This window comes from Anolis sagrei, chromosome 8 (genome assembly GCF_037176765.1).
Source record: "Anolis sagrei isolate rAnoSag1 chromosome 8, rAnoSag1.mat, whole genome shotgun sequence".
In the NCBI taxonomy this organism is placed as follows: domain Eukaryota; kingdom Metazoa; phylum Chordata; class Lepidosauria; order Squamata; family Dactyloidae; genus Anolis; species Anolis sagrei.
The window spans coordinates 20,466,309-20,492,666 of record NC_090028.1 but is presented as its reverse complement, the minus strand read 5'-3'; the positions used below and the strand labels follow the sequence as shown (position 1 = coordinate 20,492,666).

Below are 26,358 nucleotides of genomic sequence, written 5' to 3'. Positions count from 1 at the left end.
CTGCAGGCTATTGAAGGCTGCTCTGCTTCCTGCTGTGCTCTTTGCTTCAGCGTGAGCTAGAAGGCAGGTTTCAACCCCCCACACAAAAGTTTCAACCCCCCCTGAAAATTTCAACCCCTCCCGAATTTTTTTTTCTGGCTACGGCCATGCCCCTCGGCTATGGAACTCCCTTCCTAATAAGATCAGGTCCGCCCCCTCCCTCTTGTCCTTTAGAAGGATGATAAAAGGCCCTCCTCTCGGTCCCACTACTGTCTCAAGCACGGTTGGTGGGGACTAGAGAGAGGGCCTTCTCAGTGGTGGCCCCCTGCCTCTGGAATGCCCTTCCAAGGGAAATAAGACAGGCCCCATCCCTCCCCTCCTTTCATAAGACCTGGTGGTTTCAACAAGCCTTTGAAAATGACCAGTTCTAACTCAGCCCTATACATTGTCTATTACGGCCTTATTCTTCCTACCAATTACCCAGATAATTTCCTCTATTCGGTCCTGGAATGAACAGCCACAGACCTGTACCCAATATTATTGTTGCCTGCCATAGCATTGCATTTAATTCCCAGCCCCCCTAGAATTTTTGGGCTTGCAAAAATCTTGGCCTGGCCTTTTAAATTTTTTAAGTTGCCTTGAACAGGCAGGATTATTTTAATATATGTGTGTTATGGTGACAATTTTTATGCATATTTTGTTTTGTTAATCTTATGGTTATGCTGTTTTTACTTTGTATGTTCTGTGATTTTTACCTGGGAACCGCTCTGAGTCCCCTCGGGGAGTGGTATATAAATAAAGATTATTATTATTATTATTATTATTATTATTATTATTATTATTATTAGACTACAGACTACCTTACTGGTTCTCAACACACAACGGAACCAGACTTCCTTGTAGTTCGCTGACTACAGACTAACTGTTTTTAAAAATGGCTGCCCTGCCAAGTGGCAGTTGGCTCTGCCCCTTTTTCCATGGCAATTCAGCTCAGAGTGAGTTAAGCTGGTTACCATCCCCCATTTATGCTATTCTATATACTTACCCTTTTAAACACCTACCTATAATTACCCATAACTGCAGATTAAAATTAACACTTCACCACACCAAGTGACACTGTTGAAGGCACTTACTGTTTTGACCCACTTCATTGGCTGCCACAGTGATGTTATGCCAGGCATATTCTTCTCTGTCAAGGGGTTTTGTGGCAAAAATGCATCCACTGGTTGATATTTCAAAATACTTAGATCTTAGAACAGAATATCTGCATGAGGTGTAAAAAAAAGAAAGAAAGCGTAACCAGTTATCTTGATGAAGAGAGATACATATCGAGAGAGAAGAAGAGTGTTTGGGAGAGAGACGTACAATAGCTTGTGCCTTGCACAAAATGTCCTGCAACTCCATGACGTATTGTTGTCTGGAATGGTTCAAAACAACAGCTTTACATTAAATAGATTTATTTTTTTGTGCCACAGCTAATCCCCAGGGGTCAGATTGTAGTTACAATATTTTTGCTAAGGCTGCAAACAAGACTTGACCGGCAACCGACGTTGCGCTCACTGAAGGCAATGCTGTGAAAGTCCTATATTTATTCAAGAAGACCTACACAAAATGCATTCCGATTCCCTTGAGAACTCTCCTTCAAATTCCTCTTTTCTGACAGAATTCTCCTTCAAATCCTGACAGACCTTCTGACTCCCCCTTGCAGGTGGCGATCTTGACAGAATTGAGCCCTTCTATCAAAGACTGATTCCTCCCAGTTGCTCGTTAACACATTCCTTTCACTTTTCTTATCTAGCAACCCAGGCTGGTTCTCATCAGACTGTCTGGAAACCATTCTACCTTGAGCACTAACAATCCCAGAGTCTTCCAACTCCTTTGCTCTGCAGTTTGTTCTGTGCCCTCTTCTTCACTCACAAACCCCTGGGAATCTACATTAAAATCCAACATGGAAATCTCTGAAGGGTCCTGCTCTGAAGGACATTGAAGGTAACCATCACCCTCGTCTTGAGGCACTACAACAACCCCAGTCGCCTGAGCTCCTACAATGACTAATAACTGGGGCAACTTACAGGGAGCGGTCAGCCCCCCTGTTCACTGGCTGCCGTTTATTTTCCGGTCCCAATTCAAGGTGTAGGTTATAACCTATAAAGCCCTAAACGGTTTGGGACCCGCCTACCTTATTGACCGTATCTCTCTCCATGAACAAACTTGGGCCCCCCATTCTTCTGGGGAGGCCCTTCTTTCGCCCCTGCCAGTCTCACAGACTCGCCTGGTGAGTACAAGGGAGAGAGCTTTTTCCTCTGTGGCTCCCCAACTCTGGAACTCACTACCTGGAGAGATTAGGAAAGCCCCTACGCTAGAAACCTTTAAAAAGAACCTTAAAACCTGGCTCTTCCGCTGCGCATTTGATGAATAGATTTACATCCTCACACTAGTGTTTAGCCTCATTTTTTTTTTGTTATTGGAGTACATTCCCCCCTTATGAGAAAGCTTGGTTCCACGACCGCCACTATAATGAGCTCTCCTCTGCAAATAATCTGTCTCTGTTTTATCTCACCTGAGTTTTTAATCTGCTTTTAATCAGCTTTTCTCTTATCCATTACATGTAGCTTGCCCATTGTCATTGTGACTGTGCTTATTGTAATCTTATATTCCTATGTTTTCATTTGATTTATGTAATTAAGTTATTATTGTTCATTATTTGCATTTTCGTTTTTATTTTATGTAATTGTTGTTTGGGCTTTATGAACCTGCACGCTCCCTCCGATCATCTGGAGAGGCCCTGCTCATGATCCCACCTGCGTCGCAGGCGCGTTTGGCGGGGACGAGGGACAGGGCCTTCTCTGTGGTGGCCCCCCGACTCTGGAACTCTCTCCCCAAGGACATCAGACAAGCCCCAAAGTTGGCAGTCTTCAGGAAGAGCCTTTCCAGAATAGGAAACTCCTAGCATCAAGTCCCGAATGCACTTTGTTAGAGATTCAGGATTATCTGCATATTGCACCTACCTCCAAATACTTCTACATATTACCTGTCAAGTTCAGCATTTTAAATTTTGTCTATTACATTTGGCCCGGCCTTTAGGTTTTAATTGCGTCACGGTGTCATCGTTTTACTGTTTTATTGTTTTGCTTGATGTTCATTATTCGCTTATGAGTTTTACTGTGTATTGTATGTTGTTGTTTTCGGCGGCCTTGGCCTTTGTAAACCGAATTGAGTCCTTCGGGAGATTTTGCGGGCTATAAATAAAGTTAATAATGGGCTTGGCCTCATGTAAGCTGCACTGAGTCCCCATCAGGGAGATGGTGGCGGGGTACAAATAAAGATGATGATGATGATGATGATGATGATGATTATTATATTATATGGCCATGTAGATGGGGCCATATGGAATTATTAGCTTCTGCACTTTCTCCCTAGCTGATGCTTTTGCATTTTGCGTTACATTTTAAGGCCAACTTATTTTGCTCTTTGGATTCCCGGGAAATCTTCCATGTCTGGTCAGCGCTGTCTTACCTTATTTCTCGTTTTGCTTTATCAGGATCAGTTGCAGAAACACATCCAATAGATTTTTTGGTAACGCTTTCCTCTTTTACTGCAAATCTGTATGATGGTTGAGCAAAGACAGGAGGTTCGTCAACATCAATCACTTTGATGGTTACACTCGCAAGGCTTTTGGACCCTTTTGTTCGGGAATATGAGTAGTTGATGTCGGCATCAGTTGCTTCAACAATAAACCTATATGCGGATATCTTTTCAAAATCCAGTGGCTGAATGACAAAAATACAGGGATTTTAGTATGCAGTCGAAAGGACATACAGAAAGGGAACATTTTAAAAATACATTTGGCGAGCTACAATTACATGTCTGATTTGCAAAATCCTAATTGGAGAAACTCTAGAAGCCTAGCATCTTGCAAGCCTTGCTTGTGTTTTGGGCCTTCATGTTCCATTGACTATACTTGCTGTGCTGTCATGCTTGGGGCTGTTAGTCTTAATGAAGGAAGGATGGACGTGGCACCTTTCCCCCAAGGGATTGTTTCTTGCCCTCCTATAGGAAACTGGAACTCCCAAAAACCCAAAACACTGTAAATAGCTCAAGATAAGTGTTATTTATCACAAAGTCATTTCTTCAAAGCAATGAGCTGAAAAACTTTAGAGGGGTGAAGGAAAACATACGTTATAGTCTCAATTAGTCCTGGGTCCAAGGGGTTTGAAGCTGAGAAGCCTCACCAAGTTTCCTCTTTCCTCAATGGCTGTGAATGCCGGAGCAAACCACAACCCCAGTTCAGATGGCCTATGTTTTGAAGACTCAGGATCTTCCTCTGGTGCCAAAAGAACCGGCTTGAAGGTGCTTGGGATCTCCTCAATGTTGTCCAGGACAATCTGGACATAAAGCATGAGTCCCAAGGGTAAAAAACCTCAGAACTGGTGCTAAGAGGTAACTTAAATCAGGGTACTTTAGAATCAAGTCTTTTAATCATGTCCATGTGGTATGAACTCTGATGGCAGAATGAAAAGAAAAAGGAAGTTCTCCCCTCTTGCAGGAAGAGGTGGAGCCAAACAGTACTGATTGACAGCTACAAGCAACCAATCCATACAACTATACATAAGCAGGGTAAAAGGGGGCAGGATTAAGCATGATACAACAGTTTAAATCTTACAACTAACAGTTCTATACATAGGTGGCGCCAGCATTATCCATAGACGCCTCCAAGGCCATGTGGTCAGCATGACTGTATGGAGCACTATTACCTTCCCGCAGAAACCAAACCTATTGATCTACTCACATTCACATGTTTTCGAACTGCTAGGTTGGCAGAAGCTGGGGCTAACTGCAGGTGCTCATACTACTCCCGGATTCGAACTGCCAACCTTTTTGGTCAGCAAGTTCAGCAGCTCAGCAGTTTCACCCGCTGTGCCACCAGGGGACTGCACCCCCAGTGTTGGATCTATAGTGTCATAAAATGCTGTTTCCGAATGCAGATGAACTGCATTGAAATGGATTGTATAGCTGTGTAGATGCATATAATTCAGTTTAATGTAAATAATCTGCGTTCTGAAGCTGCATTATATGGAAGTGTAGAACCAGCCTAAAGCACACACACACACATTGATCTGTGTAGAGCAGTGGTTCTCAACCTGGGGTCCCCAGATGTTTTTGGCCTTCAACTCCCAGAAATCCTAACAGCTGGTAAACTGGCTGGGATTTCAGGGAGTTGTGGGCCAAAAACATCTGGGGACCCCACTGGTGTAGAGGCTGATACTGGGAGCTGGGCTTAGCACCAAGTGTTAAACCACTAAGCTGCATAAAATCTTGCCAATCGAAAGGTTGTCAGTTCAAGTCCGGGTCGGGGTGAGCTTCCGCCGTCAGCCCGAGCTTCTGCTCATTTAGCAGATTGAAAACAGCAATGTGAGTAGATAAATAGTTACTGCTTTAAGTGAGGAGCCAATGACTCTATCGTGAGGACATCTACGGACAACAAAGCTCGGCATATAAGATGAAGCAACAGCACCTCCCCATGGCCGGAGTCAAGCACAGCCTCCAGATGTCGGAAATGGAAAAAGATGGAAAAGCCTTTACCTCTGTTTATGTATTCACTGTCCTTGTTAATTGTATAACGGTATTGAATGGTTGCTGTATGTGTTCTGTAATCTGATCTAAGTCCCATTGGGGAGACAGAGTGTAATATAAATCAAGTTGCTGTGGCCTAGTTGGTGTATATGTGTTGTGTGTGTATATATATTTGTATGTGTGTGTATATATATTTGTGTATATGTGTATATATGTGTGTTTGCACGTGCACGTGTGTGTGTGTGTATATATATATGTAGCTTTGTGCATGCGTTGTAATGTATTTTTTAATTTTTGGCTTTTAAAGTCTCTTCTGCTATGTGTATATATATATTTATGTATATGTGTTTGCGTGTGTGTGTGTGTGTGTATATATATATAGCTTTGTGCATGCGTTGTAATGTATTTTTTAATTTTTGGCTTTTAAAGTCTCTTCTGCTGTGTGTATATATATTTGTGTATATGTGTATATATGTGTGTTTGCACGCGCACGTGTGTGTGTGTGTATATATATATATATATACGTAGCTTTGTGCATGCGTTGTAATGTATTTTTTAATTTTTGGCTTTTAAATTCTCTTCTGCTATGTGTATATATATTTGTGTATATGTGTGTGTGTGTGTGTGTATATATATATGTATATATATAGCTTTGTGCATGTGTTGTAATGTATTTTTTATTTTTTGGCTTTTTAAGTCTCTTCTGTTGTGTCTTTCAGTGTTTTTATGAGTGATGGTCACTTGTTGGCCTGATATCTGTATTGTGTCCAAATTTAGTGTCAATTCGTCCAGTGGTTTTGGGTTATGTCAATCCCACAAACTAACATTACATTTTTATTTATATAGATGAGTAATTAGACGTTACCTTCTTGGGTCGAATGATTCCTTCATTTGTTTGAGGGTTGGGTTCGATTTCAAAGGTGTCTTGGTAAGGCCCTTGCACAAAACTGTACTTTGTATGCCTGTTCTGTGGCTCATCAATGTCGTCAACTTCCAGGCTGCCAACTTTACCCCCTAACCTGATATTTTCAGGGACTTCAAACGTGAAGCTATCTGGAAAGGCAAGGCAAAGTGTAAATTTGAAAAGCTACCATTGAGCAAACAACACAGAGACCTTGCATGTTTTAGCTTTCACCATTAAATAGCATGAGGGAAAACACCAAAAAAATTTAATAATGAATGGACACAAAGAGTATTTGGAAAAAGAGAGTGTAGAGCACACAGGTAGCTGCAAATCTACTGGGCAATCATCCCCATCCACTGGGCAGAATATGGAAAGCTATTTTAAAAATTGAATTAGATACGGTTGACTTTCCAAGCCTGCCATTAGAAGCAATTTAACTACAGCGAATGCAGAGAGGTGAGGGATTTGAAGGGGAGGTCTGTTTCCCTTGGTTTTCCTTGCAACCGTTTCAGGCTCACTAGAACTGCCTCCAGATGCCAGAGATGGAAAGGGAATCCTTTGTCTTTGTTTGTATTGTATGTTACTGTATAAAAGGCATTGAATCTTTGCTTATATATGTGTATACTGTAATCCGCTCTGAGTCCCCTCGGGGTTATAGAGCAAAATATAAATAGTGTTTTTATATTATTATTATCATTATTATTATTATTACTATTATTATTATTATTAAACTCAGTGGTTCCCAACCTTCCAAATGCCGCAACCCCTTAATACAGTTGTAGCGACCCCCAAACATAAAATTATTTTTGTTACTATTTCATAACTGTAATTTTGCTACTGTTATGAATGTAATGTAAATATCTGATACACAGGATTTTCATTCACTGGTCCAAATTTGGCACAAATACCTGATACACCCAAATTTGAATACTGGTGGGGTTGAGAGAGATCAGTTTTTGTCATTTGGGAGTTGTAGTTGCTGGGATTTATAGTTCACCTACAATCAAAGAGCATTCTGAATGCCACCAACAATGGAATTGAATCAAACTTGGCACACAGAACTCCCATGAACAACAGATTCAATTCCATCGTTGGTGGACATTGACCTTGAATTTTGGAGTTGTAGTTCACCTACATCCAGGGAGCACTGTGAATTTGAATACTGGTGGGGTTGGGGGGAGGGGTGATTTTGTCATTTGGGAGTTTTAATTACTAGGATTTATAGTTCACCTACAATCAAAGAGCATTCTGAACTCCATGAATGATGGAATTGAACCAAACTTGGCTCATAGAACTCTCATGACCAACAGAAAATACTGGAAGGGTTTGGTGGGTATTGACCTTGAGTTTTGGAGTTGTAGTTCACTACATCCAGAGAGCACTGTGGAGTCAAACAATGATGGATCTGGACCAAACTTGGCACGGATACTCAATATGCCCAAATGTGAACACTGGTGGAGTTTGGGGAAAATAGACTTGACATTTGGGAGTTGTAACTGCTGGGATTTATAGTTCACCTCCAATCAAAGAGCGTTCTGAACCCCACCAATGATAGAATTGGGCCAAACTTCCCACACAGAACCTGCATGACCAACAGAAAATACTATGCCGACCCCCCTGACACCCCCTCATGACCCCTCCAGGGATCCTGAGCCCCCAGGTTGAGAAACACTGAGTTTTAACTGAACATTCATTGATCAGAGCAATCAATGTGTGTCGTTTACAGAGATACTGAACACAAAATAGAACATATCAAATCTTTGAATGTATTTGTGAATCTTCTATCTGTGATATTAATTAATGTATGGCAAGTCTACTAATATTTAGATTCCAAAGCAGGGACTTTTGAAGCTGGAAATGGAGATGTTTAATGCTTCATGGTTATGTGTTTACGCAGAATAACTTTGCTTTCCATTTAAACAACGTATCTTAAAATTAGAGGCAGGTAACTTTCTAATTGATCTCTTGTTTGGTAAAACACACCTCGCCGAAATGTTGGGAAGTTGTCATTGATATCTATCAACCGGATGAGAACTGTAGCGGTGCCTGATTCTTCTGAGCGTAGACCCTTGCCATCCATTGCTTCCACTAGAATTGTATATGTGGAGTTTTGTTCTCTGTCCATATCAGGTGCAGCTGTGTAAATTGTCCCTTAGAATTAAAAATAAAATGGTTAGAACATGATAACTTATCCGTTCCTTCTGCTGACTGATCCAATTATGGCTAGAAGTTTATATACTTTAGTTGCCTAGCAAAGGATTGTCTTCGAGCTCAACCTGCCGGATTCCATTGCTTATAGCAGGATCAAGCTGCTGCAAACAATGGAGGTCTGTTCTCTTGTCGAGATGCAGCATACTGTGTTGGAAATAGCAACTTTCTCAAGCCACCACTAGTTGTTTGTTATGTATACAATTCAGATTGCTTAAAAGGTAAAGGTAAAGGTTTCCTCTGACATTAAGTCTAGTTGTGTCCAATGCTGGGGGGTGGGGGTGCTGCTCATCTCCATTTCTAAGTCGAAGAGCTGGCGTTTTCTGTAGACACCTCCAAGATCATATGGCTGGCATGACTGCATGGAATGCCGTTACCTTCTTGCCAAGGTGTTACCTATTGATCTACTTACATTTGCATGTTTTTAAACTGCTAGGTTGGCAGAAGCTGGGGCTAACAGCAGGAGGTCACCCTGCTCCCTGGATTTGAACCACCAACCTTTCGGTCTGCAAATTCAGCAGCTCAGCAGTTTAACCCACTGCACCACCTGATTGCTTACTGAATTGTATATGTGTACTGGTTTGCAATTTTGCTTTGACTCTTTCTTGTGGGAGAGGCTGCATATGATCAGAACTGGGCTTGTTCAGGGCTCAGCCTCCATTTTTAGAACAGAAAAATGCTTCAGACGCCAGCAGGAACTGTATGTAGAGACTTCAAGTACAAGTACAAAACTTTATTATGGTCACTGACCAGCACAAAATGGGGCACAAGCGGCCTGGGAGGGGAAGGACAACTCCCCAGTGAAGCAGTTATTTAAAAGTAGATTAGAAGACAGTTTAAAATCACATTTTAAAACACAGTTTATTTTAACAGGCATAGAACTGAAGGGGGGTCGGAGAGATTGATAGGAGGGGTCAAAAACACTGGGGGGGGGCACTAAAGGGGAAGGGAGGGGCACATTGTGAGTCTAGTAGCATTTCAGCTGTAACAGTTTCTCTAACTACATTCCCAGCAGGGTGTTGCCTTGTGGGGTCAATCATCATCCATTTAATTTTAAGTGCAGCAGCACAGAACTTAGCAACACTGTGAGTTATTGTTGTGCTGTCACGTGCTGGGCCTGTGAAAGAGTCTGTAGACAGGACGTGTTTTCTGAATGCCCAACGGGACGCTGGGGGTGCCTCGGCTGAGAGTTCTTTTAAAGACATAGAAAGTTCAACAAAGTTTTTATTGTTGCTTACATTTTCAATAAATCAAACAAATACTTCAAGGCTTTGAATCAACTGGTGGCTTGCTTAAATCTTGTCCACAAGGGACAGGCAACTTTCTTCATAAACTGTTTCCTCCTCCTACAAGGGAAATCCTTGACTCCTCCCAGGGCAATCTGACTTAAGTTCTGCTGGCATGGCCCCCTGCCAGAATAGGCATTGAGATAGGGTTCCAGCTTCTGACTGTGACACCAGAGATCACTTGCAGGAAGGTCGTGGAAACAATCTGCTGCATCCTGATTGACAGAACAGTCCTCCTGACACTTGCAGTAGTTGCTCCCCATTAAATCAGTTTATGCTCCCTACATATTTCTTACACTCTTAAATACACAGCAATCATGAACATGAATCAATTATGAATGCATAAGTCTAGGTTATGCATTCATATCTGTGATCATGAACTCCAGCCAAAACACACACATTCCTGAAAAGAACCTATCAACTTCCAGAACCAAAAAATACCAAAGATGTGGAAAAGGGAAAAAAATGGTAGACTAATTTGACAGTGTTTTGGTTCTTTTTACTGATTTTTTCCCCCACAGATTCCTTTACGTACTTACCAAACTTATCTATTCTGAAGTACTGGTTCCCCTGAATGACTTTGTAGAAAACGTCAGCGTGACCATGAATGGTTGGGTCATCAGCATCTACAGCGGTCACTTTGGTAACCGAAGTTCCTAGAGAGAAAGAATAGACAAATAGACAAATAATACACATATAGGCAGCCCTGAAGTTACGAACAAGATAGGTCCTGTAGGTTTGTTCTTAAGTTGAATTTGTATGTAAATCGGAACACATTTGAATTTGTATGTAAATTGGAACACATTTTTAAAGTGTACAGCCCCCCCACTCTCTGTTGTGGCTCACTTGGAGCCTGAGCTTTCTGAGCCTGAGTTTCCTCAGGATAAGGAGGATGATGGGTTACAGATTTCTGAATCTGTTCCTGTTATTGAGGCAGACAGTGTTGATTCTGAAGAAGAGACGGCATTTCTGTTCCCCCGGGAATGTTGTTTTAGATAAAGATAGTGAAACTTCACAGCTGCAGGTGGATGAGTCGGAGTCGGGCCCCTCAGTTTCAAGGGAGACCAGTCTCAGGATAATGAGGGATCCAGCCTTGAAGATGGAGATTTGATTAGGGAGGACCATTTGCAATTAAGGGTTTGCCGAAGTGTGCACCTTGCCAACAAACGTGAAATTTGAGGTCAACATAATGCTTTTATGTTGGGGAAACATATTTAACGATCTGATTGAAGTCTGTCCGTTGTCAGCGCAGTGTTGCTTATACCCTGTTAACTTCTCTGAGATTACCTCAGCTTTTGGAGAAAGCTTCTAGCTCTTTGGGACTTTGGTTTTGCTCTTGAGTTCTTGGGGACTTTATCATTCTTGTTTAACCATGCTAAAGGAATATACTTCATGTTATTTGCCTCTGGATCTTGGGATCTTTGCCTTTGCATTTAAGACTCTGTTTTGTCTATTGAACTTTTGCAACTTTACTTCTATGTTTTTGATTTTGCTTTTTCTTCAATAAACTACAAAACCTACAGCCTTGGTGTGTGGTGGTGTCTTGAGTAAGGTGAATCTATCCTGTGGCTTGCTGTGGAAACAAGGACTGGTGAGAAAGCTTCAGTGGAGACCCCCTTTCCCCCTAATAATGGAAATTAACTCTTCCAGGAGTTAATTTCCCTTCCGAGGGGTAGATTTCTCTCACTTCCTGTTGTCTCATCCCTGTTTTTAACCATGAGTTGCTTGTTAAGCAGATGTTTGTAACTTTGAGACTGCCTGTATTGGTTATTGTTGGGATTCTCTTTCAGTAGAAGAAATCAAATACCAGGATAGTAAGAATGTGGAAGCATGTGGAAGCATGCATGGGAAATCGTTTCCCAATATCTTCTTGTTTTTCTATTTTGCTGCATCAGTTGATTGGTGTCATGAGAAGAATGTGTGCATAGACTCCTGTCCTTATCTAGTAAAATCCCTCCTGTAAGTGGACACTATTACATAGGGCAAGTACTAGGTTGGTGTATCTGTGACCCCTTCATTAGCATGACCTTCATGATCACTAGCAAGATTTCCATACTCATCAGCAAGATTTTCTCTATCCAGCTGTTCTAGTGGAAGTGTGTCTGCAGCGTTACAATTGGATGCCAGATGGCACCTAAGAGCCATCTGGCATTTGTTAATTCCCATGATGAATGGATGTAGTATCAATCTGAGAATTATGGCAACATCAAAAAGGATGGATTCTTAATGGTTGTTGCTCTTCAGCCGATTCAAATTTCAAGCTTGGAATAAACACATTAATTATATGAATTTGTTTTCACCCTAATCCTAACCCAACAATGCTTAAATGTCCCCGCAATCAGACTTGAACACATGGTAGACTAAAACATGGCAGGTTGAATCATAGCTTTAATATCTATTAAATCTCAACTGACTGTCTACTAGGGCTGTGCAAAATTTCGTTTGTACTTCACTTGTCGTATCTATATCGCAAGATTCGTACATAAGGTAAATGTAAAGGTTTCTCCTGACATTAAGTCTAGTCATGTCTGACTCTGAGGGGTGGTGCTCATCTCCATTTCTGAGCCAAAGAGCCGGCGTTGTCCATAGACACCTCCAAGGTCAGCATGACTGCATGGAGAGCCGTTACCTTCCCACCAAGGTGGTACCTATTGATCTACGCACATTTGCATGTTTTTGAACTGCTAGGTTGACAGAAGCTGGGCCTAACAGTGGGAGCTCAACCTGCTGATTCAAACTGCCAACCTTTTAGCCAGTAAGTTCAGTAGCTCAATGGTTTAACCCACTGCACCATCCTTAGATCCGTACATATGACATAATATTAAGAAATGCTACAGGTGCCCATGCAGAAAAAGTAAGATTCAAAACACTGTCTTTTCAGAAGAGCTATGTAGGTCTTGTAAGTGGCTCTGGATTTCTGTAGCGGGTGCCGCTTCTCCCCCCAAAGAGCTGGGGAGGATGGTGAGGCCCTGAGGAGGATGGCGAGGCCGGAGTGGAGGGAGAAGCTCCGCTCTTTCCCTAAAGGAGGTGGCGAAGGGGTCTGGGCAGGCGAGAAGGATGGCCAGGCAAGGAAGAAAGCCCCTCTGGCATATGGCTGGCCCAGGGACCACACTTACATTGAAGCAAGCAAAATTCTGGGAAATGTAGTTTAGGGCAGGTGCTCACCTTCCCAAACTACATTTCCTAGAATTCCTTCCTGAAAGTTTTGGTGTCATTCTCTAAAGCAGGGGTCCTCAAACTAAGGTCCCGGGGCTGGATACGGCCCTCCAAGGTCATTTACATGGCTCTCATTCAGGGTCAACCTAAGTATGAAACGACTTGAAAGCACACAACAACAATCATCAGCCAAAAGCAGATCCACACTTCCCATTGAAATACTAATAACTTTAAATTTGTTAAAATTGTTCTTCATTTTAATTATTGTATTGTTTCTATATATTTTTTTGCACTACCAATAAGATATGTAGGAATTCATTCATTTTTTGTCAAATTATAATCCGGACCCACAACAGTGTTTAAAAAGTTTGAGGACCCCTGCTCTAAAGCAGTGGTTCTCAACCTTCCTAACGCCACGGCCCCTTAATACAGTTCCTCATGTTGTGGTGACCCCCAACCATAACATTATTTTCGTTGCTACTTCATAACTGTCATTTTGCTACTGTTATGAATTGTCATGTAAATATATGATATGCAGGATGTATTTTCATTCACTGAACCAAATTTGCCACAAATACCTGATATGCCTAATTTGGAATACTGGTGCGGTTGGGGGGAAATACACCTTGTCATTTGGGAGTTGTAGTTGCTGGGAGGGTTTGGTGTACTGGGAGGGTTTGGTGGGCATTGACCTTGAGTTTTGGAGTTGTAGTTGTAGTTCACCTAAATCCCGAGAGCCCTGTGGACTCAAAAGAATGATGGATCGGGACCAAACTTGGCATGAAAATCATATGCCTAAATGTGAACTCTGGTGGAGTTTGGGGAAAATAGATGTGACATTTGGGAGTTGTAGTTGCTGGGATTTATAGTTCACCTATAATCAAAGAGCATTCTGAACTTCACCAACAATGGAATTTAACCAAACTTGGCAAACAGAACTCCCCTGACCAACAGAAAGTACTTCGATTGTTTGGTGACCACTGACCTTGAGTTTTGGAGTTGTAGTTCACCTACATCCCGAGAGCACTGTGGACACAACTTAACGATGGATCTGGACCAAACTTGGGATGAAAATCAATATGCCCAAATGTGAACTCTGGTGGAGTTTGGGGAAAATAGAATTGGCATTTGGGAGTTGTAGTTGCTGGGATTTATAGTTCAGCTACAATCAGAGTCTTCTGAACCCCACCAATGATAGAATTGGGCTAAACTTGCCACACACAACCCCCATGACCAACAGAAAATGCTGTTTTCTGATGGTCCTTGGTGACCCCTCTGACACCCCCTTGCGACCTCTCCAGGGGTCCCGACCCCCAGGTTGAGAAACACTGCTCTAAAGGGATTTCAAGATAAAAGAGGATTGTTGGGAGTTGAATCAACCCTGTGAGATAGGCAAACACTGCTTGAACACCAAGCACAAAGTAGCTGCATGCAATAACATCCTGCAAAAACTTACTGGCAGCACATGGGGTGCAGACCCAAAATTAATAAGAACATCAGCCCTTGCCTTGTCCTACTCAACTGCCGAGTATGCCTGCCCTGTTTGGCATAGGTCTGCCCATGCAAAGTACGTGAACATAACACTGAATGAAACATGCAGAATAATCACAGGGTGTCTTAAACCTACATTTTGCTTTGGCTATATTTTACCCCCCTTTTTAGACCTAGATTTTGGACTTCCATTATTGCAAAGTTTCCCTTTTAAAAAAAAGGAAAAAAAGAAAAATGTTCAATAGATGTTGACCAAACTCTCTTCTGTGATAGTTCAAAATGTAGAGGATTACAGTAGAAAGGAATATTGTGTTTGATAGAAGTGAATATATTATCTGTTTTCCTTATAAATGGAATGGAACAAAATACTAGAGTAAGAAGATAATTCTGCCTACTTTCTCCCCGTCAAGGGATAAGGTCCTATGATATCTCCTTTTTGTTAGGATCCCCACTTTTTTGCATGCAAACATCTATGTTTTTGAACTCACCTAATGGTGACATTTCTGCAACAGACCCATTGAAGACTTTTTGTTCAAACACCGGGGCATTGTCATTATCATCCAGGACCACGATATGAAACGTAGAAGGTGGTTCCAGTTGCCGATTGTTATTTCGATCGATAATGAGGGCCTTCAGCTGGTACATGGCTTTCTTTTCTCTGTCCAGCCTTTCATTCACAGCCACATCTCCTGTGTGGTCATTGACTCGGAATAAAGTCCCTGCGCCTTCTCCTTCGAGAACATACTTTGCATTGGGATTCTGGATGGTTGATTTGATCTGAAATGCACAATTAAGTTGACAATGAGCTCTTGAAAGTTAAAGGTAGAATAACAATGCGAAAGAAGAAGGCTTTAAGAATTGGGGAAGCATTTCTATTCAGCATATTTTGGATTTTTTCCAAATTTCTGAATACTTGAATATACATTATGATATATCTTGGTGATGGGACCCAAGTATAAATGTGTCATTCATTTATGCATCATATACAACTTATACACATAGCCCGAAGACAATTTGTATACTCGACTTTCCCACCTCCGGGCGCAGCTGGGGGTGGGAGAGAGCTTTGCTTCCTCCTCCTCCGAAGGAGCTAACTCAAAGTAGTTCCAGCCGGAACTACTTTGGGGACGGGGCCTGGGGAAAAATAGCCTTCCTTCAGCTCAGCCTTTACAGAACGTCAACCCACCACATCCGCCCATTAACAATATAATTGGTTGGTCGCCTTAGGGAGCCGGGTAGGATTTTTCTCCCTCCTATGTTCTAGAAGGGTTTTGTCACCTACCCTATACTGTTACTAGAGGGCAGATTGGTTTTGGGGGTCTTATAAATAGGTTTTGCGGAAAAACTGTTAAGAAACATAGATTTGGTGTGCACCCAAGGCACCCCATCTGGGGTGAAGGCCATTAACAGAAAACATCACCGGTTGTTATACTAGCCAAGTTGAGGCTAAAAGATCAATGGCTTTGGAATGGGGAGAAAGGGCCAAAATTATTTCGGGAGAAAGGGCCAAAAATAAGAGTGTGAGACAATACGCTACACCAAGAAGATGATCTCCTCCACTTTCCGCAAATCGTGGGATGAGGTCCTTACTTTCCAAGTTCTGCTTGTTACATTCTTACCTTTCCAACATGGTGTGGAAGTGTCACATTAAGATTTTCCCTGATGTGCAGGTTATTCCAGACCCACTCTCTCCTCATTCGCCTGTGGCTGTTGTCGTGTGCAGCAGACTCTGAGAAATCACCATAAATAAAACCCAAAGCCAGAACCAGGAAAATCAGAGAGTGGAAGCAGTGACTTGCCATCTCTGTAGGTCTGGTAGCCTTAGAAAGCCTGTAATAGAAAAGCAATACAAATAATTGAGAAGTAAATGAACAACGTTTAATCATACCATATTTTATACTTAGGCACAGACACCCAAGAGCAAAACATATTTCACTAGTTTTCTATAAAGTAGGGCTCTACAAAGTAAACCACGGTCAATTTTTAGTTATTCTACCGTCTCTGCAACTGTTTGGTTACTCTTGCCTTGCTTTTGGGTATATGGCAAATTTCTTTTGGGAACAGTGTTGTTGTTGTTCATTTGTCAGTTGTTTCCAACTCTTCGTGACTTCATGGACCAGTCCACGCCAGAACTCCCTGTCGGTCGTCACCACCCCCAGCTCCTTCAAGGTCAATCCAGTCACTTCAAGGATACCATCCTTGAATGGATGGGAACAGTGACGGAGTAACTATATTGAAGTATTCCACTTTGCTTTTGGAAATATGGGAGAAAATACATCCCCTTGCAACACTTATTTGGGGTTTGTTTGTGTGTGTGTGTGTGTGTGGTGCCATTATAATACCAGCAGTCCAGTTGGGAGCTACAGTGTAGGACTGGGATTTGGTAAATCCAGGTTAAAGACACTAAGTAACTCAGTGGGTGATTTTGGGCTGGCTGACTCCCTGCTTTGCTGTTCCTTAGAATCATAGAATCATAGAATCAAAGAGTTAGAAGAGACCTCATGGGCCATCCAGTCCAACCCCTTTCCAAGAAGCAGGAATATTGCATTCAAATCACCCCTGACAGATGGCCATTCTCTCCTGATCTTTCACCTGCATCTATGACAAGCATCCTCAAAGGTTGTGAGGTCTGTTGGAAACTAGGAAAATTGGGTTTATATAACTGTGTAATGTCCAGGGTGGGATAAAGAACTCTTCTCTGTTAGAGGTAGGTGTGAATGTTTCAATTGGCCACCTTGATTAGCATTTAATGGCTTAGCAGTTTCAAGGTGTGGCTTCTTACTGCCTGGGGGAATCCTTTATTGAGACATGATTAGCTGGCCTTGATTGTTTCTTGTCTGACATGCCACATCAGTCATAGAATCATAGAGTTGGAAGAGACCTCATGGGCCATCAAGTCCAACCCCCTGCCAAGAAGCAGGAATATTGCATTCAAATCACCCCTGACAGATGGCCATCCAGCTTCTGTTTAAAAGCTTCCAAAGAAGGAATCACCACCACACTCCGGGGCAGAGAATTCCACTGCTGAACGGCTCTCACAGTCAGGAAGTTCTTCCTCATGTTCAGATGGAATCCTTCTTTCCTTCAATGTGGTCTACCTCACAGGCTGCTGTGAGCACAAATGGGTGTGAGGCCCCTTCTACACTGGCATATAAAATCCAGTTTATCTGATTTGAACTGGATTGTATGGCAATGTAGACTCATATAATCCGGTTCAAATAAGATAATGTGGATTATCTGCTTTGATAAACTGGATTATATAGCATTGTAGGAGGGGCCTGAAATATGTTGTTTTGAGATTACTGGAAGAATGATGGGATATAAATGTAACTATGGACTTCATGGAGCCCCCGGTGGCGCAGTGGGTTAAAGCATTGAGCTGGTGAGCTTGTTGATCGAAAGGTCACAGGTTCGATTCCGGGGAGCGGCGTGAGCTTCCACTGTCAGCCCTAGCTTCTGCCAACCTAGCAGTTCGAAAACATGCAAATGTGAGTAGATCAATAGGTACTGCTCCGGCAGGAAGGTAACGGCACTCCATGCAGTCATGCTGGCCACATGACCTTGGAGGTGTCTACGGACAACGCTGGCTCTTCGGCTTAGAAATGGAGATGAGCACCACACCCCAAAATCAGACATGACTGGACTTAATGTCAGGGGACTACCTTTTTATGGACTTCATCCCACAATTTAGGGCTCTGTTTCCATGCAGCGTGGAAGTAGAACCCCACAGGAGTCCCACGGAGGTCATCACAAAGGCACTTCCAGTGGGACTTCGTGGGGCCCAGTTTCCAAAGCGCATGGAAACTGAGCCCTAGACTCATCTTCAAAAACTGGGTGTTACCCAACTTCAAATGGGGGAAAGACAGACCTAGTTACAGAAAGGATGGGGGTTGGCTGGCCATCCAAGGATGCGGTGAAAGATGAGAGGGAACAGGGTAAGATGGTTTCTTTCGCTTTCCCACTCGTCATGGGATGAGGTCCTAAAATATAAATAAGACCTAAATAGATTGTAAACACTGGATCCTGTCTCATCTTGGAAGCTGAACAGGGTTTGGCCTGGTCAGTAGCTGGATGGTGGACTGTCAAGGAATGCAGTTGCTGTCAACTGTATTTCAGAGGGAGGTAATCACAATTTTTTTTTGTCGTGTCAGGAGCGTCGCTTCACAAATTATTTCTGAGTATTCCTTGCCTAGGAAAACCCTTGTTCATGGGATTGTCACAAGCACATGCATCCACAATAAATAACTGACAGAAGAAAGCAGTCAGTGTCTCCTACTTTCAGCAGCTTATTCAAGATAAGTTGGGTTAAATACACTTCCAAAGAAAAGACACTTTAGAGAAGAAATATAGATTAAAATGAAAGTTCACTCAATCGGTACAGGATGGCATTTGTTTCTTGTGACGCTATGGTTAAATCAACCTTCATATCTCACACATATGGATATCTTATGGGAGAGTAAGGAGATGAGTCAAGGTATAGTGAAGCAGATCCACTCAAATCTATATATTTATTATTCAAAGTTATTATTCGTGCCTACAGAGATGAACATTAGTGTCTCAAAGGTAACTTCCTTTATGGAGTTTTCATTCAGATGCCACACCAGTCATAGAATCATAGAATCATAGAATCATAGTTGGAAGAGGCCTCATGGGCCATCAAGTCCAACCCCCTGCCTAGAAGCAGGAGTATTGCATTCAAAGCACCCCTGACAGATGGCCATCCAGCCTCTGTTTAAAAGCTTCCAAAGAAGGAGCCTCTACCACACTCCACGGCAGAGAGTTCCACTGCTGAACGGCTCTCACAGTCAGGAAGTTCTTCCTCATGTTCAGGTGGAATCTCCTTTCTTGTAGTTTGAAGCCATTGTTCCATGTCTTAGTCTCCAGGAAAGCAGAAAACAAGCTTGCTCCCTCCTCCTTGTGACTTTCTTCCATATAAGCTGACTGAGACAGAGGGCAATGTTTTGCCCTCTCCTGAAAGAGAAAAACACCTTGGACCATCCACCGTGTGCCAAATCCTCAATGTACATGGCAGGCTCTTCCCCCTTGTTTTTAGTCCTTGGTATGAGCTGTGCAGCTGTTAATTCTGAGGCTGTTCAAGATTACAGAATATCAGTCATATTCTAGAAAGAACACACATGGACTATAGTGCATTTGTTTCACTTGTGTCGTTTTGGTTTGATTTAGAGATTCCTCTTTCTATGTTCCCAAGAGATGCGTGTGATTTCACTTCCTCTGTTGGTTTTATGAGCAGACTGAATGTCACCAAACAAAATACGTTACTTCAGAAATGAAGAATCAGCTTCTTCTGGTGAACTGTGTTCACTGAAACTTTGGACATTTTTTCAAGCCAGTCACAAGATTACTCAAATATTATGCCCCAAATTTAATTGCTGGTTCTAACTAGATTCTGTGTTTCAGTTGTTCCTGACTTCTTGTGACTTTTCCCTAAAAGCATCAGATCCTGTGAGATCTTGAAAGCTAAGTACGGCTGGCGGGGACGAGAGATAGGGCCTTCTCGGTGGTGGCTCCTCGGCTGTGGAACACCCTTCCCGCAGACATCAGGCTAGCCCCCTCCCTGTTGATATTCCGCAGGAAGCTAAAGACCTGGTTGTTTGAGAAGGCATTTGAATAGTAGTGCAATGACGGGTAACTCGACCATAGGAATGGATCAACGGAAATGGTATTGGATTGTGAACTTGACGATGAGACGACTCGGAATGGCTTGTAGTTGTGTTGATGTTTTTGATGTGATGTTTTGATAATGATGTACTATGGATTATTTTTTGTATGTTGTATTTTACACCTGTTTTTTATGTTGTACACCGCAATGAGTTGCCATTAGGCTGAGAATCGCGGTATATAAGCGAAGTAATAAATAAATAAATAAATAAATAAGTAGGGTCCAGAGGCGGCTCAACCCATTACGCAAAGTAAGCCTTTGCAGTATAGTTGATTTTGCCCAGGGGCGCTCTTGAGGCGCTCTTGGGGAAAAATAGACCTTGACATATGTGAGTTGTAGTTACTGGGATGTATAGTTCACCTACAACCAAAGAGCATTCTGAACTCCACCAATGATGGAATTGAACCAAATATGGCACACAGAACTCCCATGATGAACAGAAAATATATATCAGTGATTGGTTGGGGGGGGGGGGCATCGTTGCTTACCGTTGAAAATTACCTAGGGCCACCTCTGGTAGGATCCGGCTCGGGTTTGTACTTGGACAGGAGATTGTCAACAAATACCATGGACTGTAGGCTATATTCCAGAGGAAGGAACTGGCAAAACCACCTCTGAGCATTCCTTACCTAAGAAAACCCAATGTAATCCATCAGGTTGCTATAACCAACAGGCAACTTGAAGGCACATACATGGAGAAGGTGATTATCACCGAGGTTTGAGTGTTGGACTATGACTCAAAGTCCCTGATCATTCATGGAAACCCACTGGGTGACATTGGGCTAGCCACATTCTTTGAGCTTCCGAGGAAGGCAAAAGTAAACTCTATCTGAACAAATCTTGCCAGGAAAATCCTGTGATAAAATTGTTTTAGGATCACAATAAATTGGAAGTAATTTGAAGAGTCAACAACAACAACAACACCTTCCAAAGTCCTAGTTCAATGCAAAAACCACTACATTGCTCTAGTACAGTGTTTCTCAACCTTCCTAACGCCTCAACCCCTTAATACGGTTCTTCATGTTGTGGTGACCACCCCCCATAAAATCATTTTTGTTGCTACTTCGTAACTGTAATTTTGATACTGTTATTAATCACAATGTAAATATCTGATATGCAGGATGTATTTTCATTCACTGGACCAAATTTGGCACAAATACCTGATACACCCAAGTTTGAATACTGGTGGAGTTGTGGAGGGATTGATTTTGTCATTTGGGAGTTGTAGTTGCTGGTATTTATAGTTCATCCACAATCAAAGAGCATTCTGAACTCCACCAATGATGGAATTGAACCAAACTTGGCACACATAACTCATATAACCAACAGAAAATACTAGAAGGGTTTGGTAGGCATTGACCTTTAGTTTTGGAGTTGTAGGTCACGTACATACAGGGAGCACTGTGGACTCAAACAACGATGAATCTGGACCAAACTTAGTATGAATACTCAATATGCCCAAATGTGAACACTGGTGGAGTTTGGGGAAAATAGACATTGACATTTGGGAGTTGTAGTTGCTGGGATGTATAGTTCACCAACAATCAAAGAGCATTCTGAACTCCACCAACGATGGAATTGAACCAAACTTGGCACACAGAACTCATATGACCAACGGAAAAATACTAGAAGGGTTTGGTGGGCACTGACCTTGAGTTTTGGAGTTGTAGTTGACCTACATACAAGGAGTACTGTGGACTCAAACAATGATGGATCTGGACCAAACTTGGTACAGATACTCAATATGCCCAAATGTGAACACTGGTGGAGTTTGGGGGAAATAGACTTTGGCATTTGGGAGTTGTAGTTGCTGGGATTTATAGTTCACCTACAATCAAAGAGCATTCCGAACCCCACTAACGACGGAATTGGGCCAAACTTCCCACACAGAAACCCCATGACCAACAGAAAAGTCTGTGTTTTCTGATGGTCTTTGGCGACTCCTCTGACACCCCCCTCGTGACCCCTCCAGGGGTCCCGACCCCCAGGTTGAGAAACACTGCTCTAGTAGATCCAATGGACTTTCCACTCAGTAATTAATTAAACAGATCTACTCTACTGGGAAATAGCTACATAGAAGAATATTCTTCACAGTTTCACAGGAAAATGTTATTAGAACTGACTGCTTCAAAGTCTATCTCCTTTTATATGTCCTAATTTCCAAATTATTTTCCTCTTGCTCCACAACACAAGGTATATCTGTTTCTGCTTACCATGCAACACCACCAGACAATGTCACCCGGCTGTAAAAAAACAATCAAAGAATGTATTCAGCTGTACACAAGAAATTCTAATATTTCTGTACACGATTCCAAAAAGCCCTATCTTGTTAAAAATCATCACAGGAAAATATACATTTGGGCAATGTTGTGCCTACAAGGTACATTTCACTCCAATCTAAATAGAAATTTGACATATAACATTAAGAAATAGTGATACCTGATCTGTTGCTAGAGAACTGTATCCAGATCTGTTCCCAATGTCTTTTGGTCCTGGAAACACCAAAGTTGTCAACTTAGCTCACTTTGCAGAACAGCGAGCTCTGCATTTTTGAAATGCTTATAGTATGCAGAAAAGTTCAAGATTTCTTAGTTTCTTTTTGGTGAGAAACTAAAGCGAGATGAACCTACCACTACACACATCAAAATAAACAGATACTACATTTTCACATTTTGTTTCTTTGTTGCTTTGGATGGAACAGCTAACATAGCTAACTCACTGGGGAAAATAATGAAAGAGCTTTGTGTAAGGAATATACCATATTTACTCAAATCTAATGCTCACCTATTTTAATTAAATTGCCTTTCCAAAGTTAGGATGCGCATGCGCATTAGATTCACATAATATGGTAAATACTTGTTAGGGTTTCAGGATTTTGAAAATCGAGGTGCACATTAGATTCGGTAGCACATTAGACTCAAGCTCGTGCGCCAGCTGCGCCCGTACCTTGGGAAGTCTGACTTGGCCACGGTAGTCCATGCTCTGGTTACATCCCGTTTAGACTACTGCAACGCTCTCTACGTGGGGTTGCCTTTGAAGACGGCTCGGAAGCTTCAACTAGTCCAACGCTCGGCAGCCATGATTCTAACAGGAGCGGAACGCAGGGAGCATACAACCCCCCTGTTGCGCCAACTCCACTGGCTACCGATTTGCTACTGGGCTCAATTCAAAGTGCTGGCGTTGGCCTTTAAAGCCCTAAACGGTTCCGGCCCAAGCTACCTATCCGACCGCATCTCTGCCTATGAACCCACCAGGATTTTGAGATCTTCCGGGGAGGCCCTGCTCTTGATCCCGCCTGCCTCACAGGCACGGCTGGCAGGGACGAGAGATAGGACCTTCTCGGTGGTGGCCCCTCGGCTGTGGAACGCCCTTCCCACGGACATTAGACTAGCTCCATCATTAATGGTATTCCGCAAAAAAGTGAAAACCTGGTTGTTTGAGCAGGCGTTCGAATAGTCAGTGCAATGAGTATAATGAACATAGAAATGGAACAATGGATGACGGATCTGGATCATGTTTTTCAGTGACGAGATGCTAGTGAATGGCTATTGTTGTTAATTGTATATTATTGTATAATGTGTTATGATGTTAACTGTTTTTTATACCGTGTTATTGTAGCATTGAATTTTTGCTGTTCTTGTTGTTAACCGCTGTGAGTCGCCTAAGGGCTAAGAACAGCGGTATACAAATAAAGTAAATAAATAAATAAATAAATATGGTTAGGTCTTTCAAAACACATACCAGTCAGATATGGAGGTCTTCTTTCTCTCCTAAATATTTTATTTCGTTTCTACACCCCCATTCCTACACCTTCATTCCCAGCTGCTGTTTTGTTTCCCTCCTATGAGTTACAATGCCATTGAGAATGGGATGAATTCCTAATGAACACCAATATATAACCGTACTGTGGAGGTTTATAGGGTTGCCTTATGTTGGAAATAACTTCAAGGCATGCAGCACTAACAAGATCCATTTAGCTCAGTAGGATATATGTCTGGATATATAATTGAAAGGGTTTACATTATGCATCTAAGGTCCTGTGTACACTGCCATATAATGTATTTTTTCTTGAAGCTAAACATACCCAGCTCAGAGCAGCAGAAAACGAGTTTGTCCCCCTCTTAATATGACATCATTTCAAATATTTAAACAGGTCCCCTCCCAGCCTTCTTTTCTCCAAACTAAACATACCCAGGTCCTTAAGCCATTCTTCACAGGGCTTGGTTTCCAGACCAGAACGTGAGCCTGTCCAGATTTCTAATTTCTAACATTTTAATTATCCAGTCCTCTTTTGGTATCTCTTCTTGCTTCCATTTTCTGGCAAAGCACATTCTCGCAGCGGTTAGGGCTAATTATAAGATTTTATCTTTGTCTTTTTCCAAATTCTTGTCATATATTCCTAGTAGGAATAGATCTGGTTTCAGTGGTACTTGCATCTTTAACATATTTTGAATTTCTTTTTGTATTTTCGTCCAGTATTCTTTTGTTTTGTCACAAGTCCACCACATGTGGTAATATGAGCCTTCTTTTTTTCTACATTTCCAACATGTCATGCTTGTATTGTTATATATTTTTCCAATTTTTTTCGGATACCACCTTTATGACATTTTGACCCAATTTTCTCTCAGATCTGATGCATATGCAAACTTTAGTCTTCTCTTCCAGATTTCATCCCATTCTTCTTTTCTGATATTTCTTCGTATATTTTAGTTCCATCTTTTCATATATTTTTTCTTCTTCTTTTGATTCCATATACCATTCTAATAATTTTTTATATATCTTAGTTATTAATTTCTTCTCTGTTTCCATAATTTTGTCCCAAAATTCTTTTCCTTGTGTGAAGCCTATTTTTTTTTTAATCTAATTTATATTTCTCTTTGATTTGCCAATATTGGAGCCAGGATATTTTCTTATCTATGGTGTTTAATTCATGTTGTTATTTTAGTACTAGTTCTCCTTGTTTATTTTTCAGTTTCTTTATAGACTGGCCAATCATTCCACCCCATGCACCTCCTCTGTCCCGCCTCTAAGGGTGATATCCATAATGGTGTTTTACTATACATTTTTGTCTTATATTTCTCCCATACTTTTAGGATCGCTGATCTTGTAAAGTGATTTCCAATTTTTCCTCTTTTTCTTTCCTTTTATACCAAATATAAAGGTGCCCCCCCTCCCCTCTAAGATCTATTCCCTCCAAAATTAATAATTTCTTTTTCTTTAACATTGCCCAATCTCTGGCCCATACTAGTGCACTTGACTCATAATATAATTTTAAATCTTGGGCCACCAATCCTCCTTTTTCTTTTTGCTCTATCAAATTGTTATAATTTATTCTTGGTTTTTTATTATTCCAAATAATAAAGCTCTGAAGATCACCTGGGAAGGAATCCCACTGGAGCATTGCAGCGCACCCAAATACCTGGGAGTCACTCTGGACCGTGCTCTGACCTACAAGAAGCACTGCCTGAACATCAAGCAAAAAGTGGGTGCTAGAAACAATATCATACGAAAGCTTACTGGCACAACCTGGGGATCACAACCAGATACAGTGAAGACATCTGCCCTTGCGCTGTGCTACTCTGCTGCTGAGTATGCATGCCCAGTGTGGAACACATCTCACCACACTAAAACAGTGGATGTGGCTCTGAATGAGACATGCCACATTATTATGGGGTGTCTGCACCCTACACCACTGGAGAAATTACACTGCTTAGCCGGTATTGCACCACCTACATCCGCTGGGAAGTGGCAGCCAATAGTGAAAGGACCAAGGCAGAGACATCTCCAGCTCATCCCCTGTTTGGGTATCAGCCAGCACGTCAATGACTTAAATCTAGAAATAGGTTTCTAAGATCTACAGAGACACTCACTGGAACACCTCAGCAAGCGAGAGTCCAAAAGTGGCAGGCTCAAACCCAGCACCTCAACCAATGGCTGATACCAAATGAGAGACTCCCTCCTGGGCACACAGAGGACTGGGCGACTTGGAAGGCACTGAACAGACTGCGCTCTGGCACCACGAGATGCAGAGCCAACCTTCAGAAATGGGGCCACAAAGTGGAATCCACGACATGCGAGTG

The 26,358-nt window shown here is 42.0% G+C and overlaps 1 protein-coding gene across 2 annotated transcripts in view; it reads right to left on the bottom strand.

Moving 5' to 3' along the window:
- The window catches only part of CDH5 (cadherin 5), a 55,009-nt gene that overhangs the window by 10,288 nt on the left and 18,363 nt on the right, over positions 1–26,358 (bottom strand). The window contains exons 2-8 of one of the 2 annotated variants that reach the window (XM_067471042.1): positions 16,218–16,418; positions 15,087–15,375; positions 10,491–10,607; positions 8,441–8,608; positions 6,419–6,606; positions 3,496–3,749; positions 1,113–1,243 (exon numbers count right to left, since the gene is read on the bottom strand). In XM_067471042.1, coding sequence (XP_067327143.1) covers positions 1,113–1,243; positions 3,496–3,749; positions 6,419–6,606; positions 8,441–8,608; positions 10,491–10,607; positions 15,087–15,375; positions 16,218–16,400 — 1,330 coding nt within the window. In that variant the 5' untranslated portion in view covers positions 16,401–16,418. Of the gene's footprint in view, positions 1–1,112; positions 1,244–3,495; positions 3,750–6,418; positions 6,607–8,440; positions 8,609–10,490; positions 10,608–15,086; positions 15,376–16,217; positions 16,429–26,358 lie in introns of both variants that reach the window. The other variant, XM_060788174.2, reaches the window with a different exon arrangement.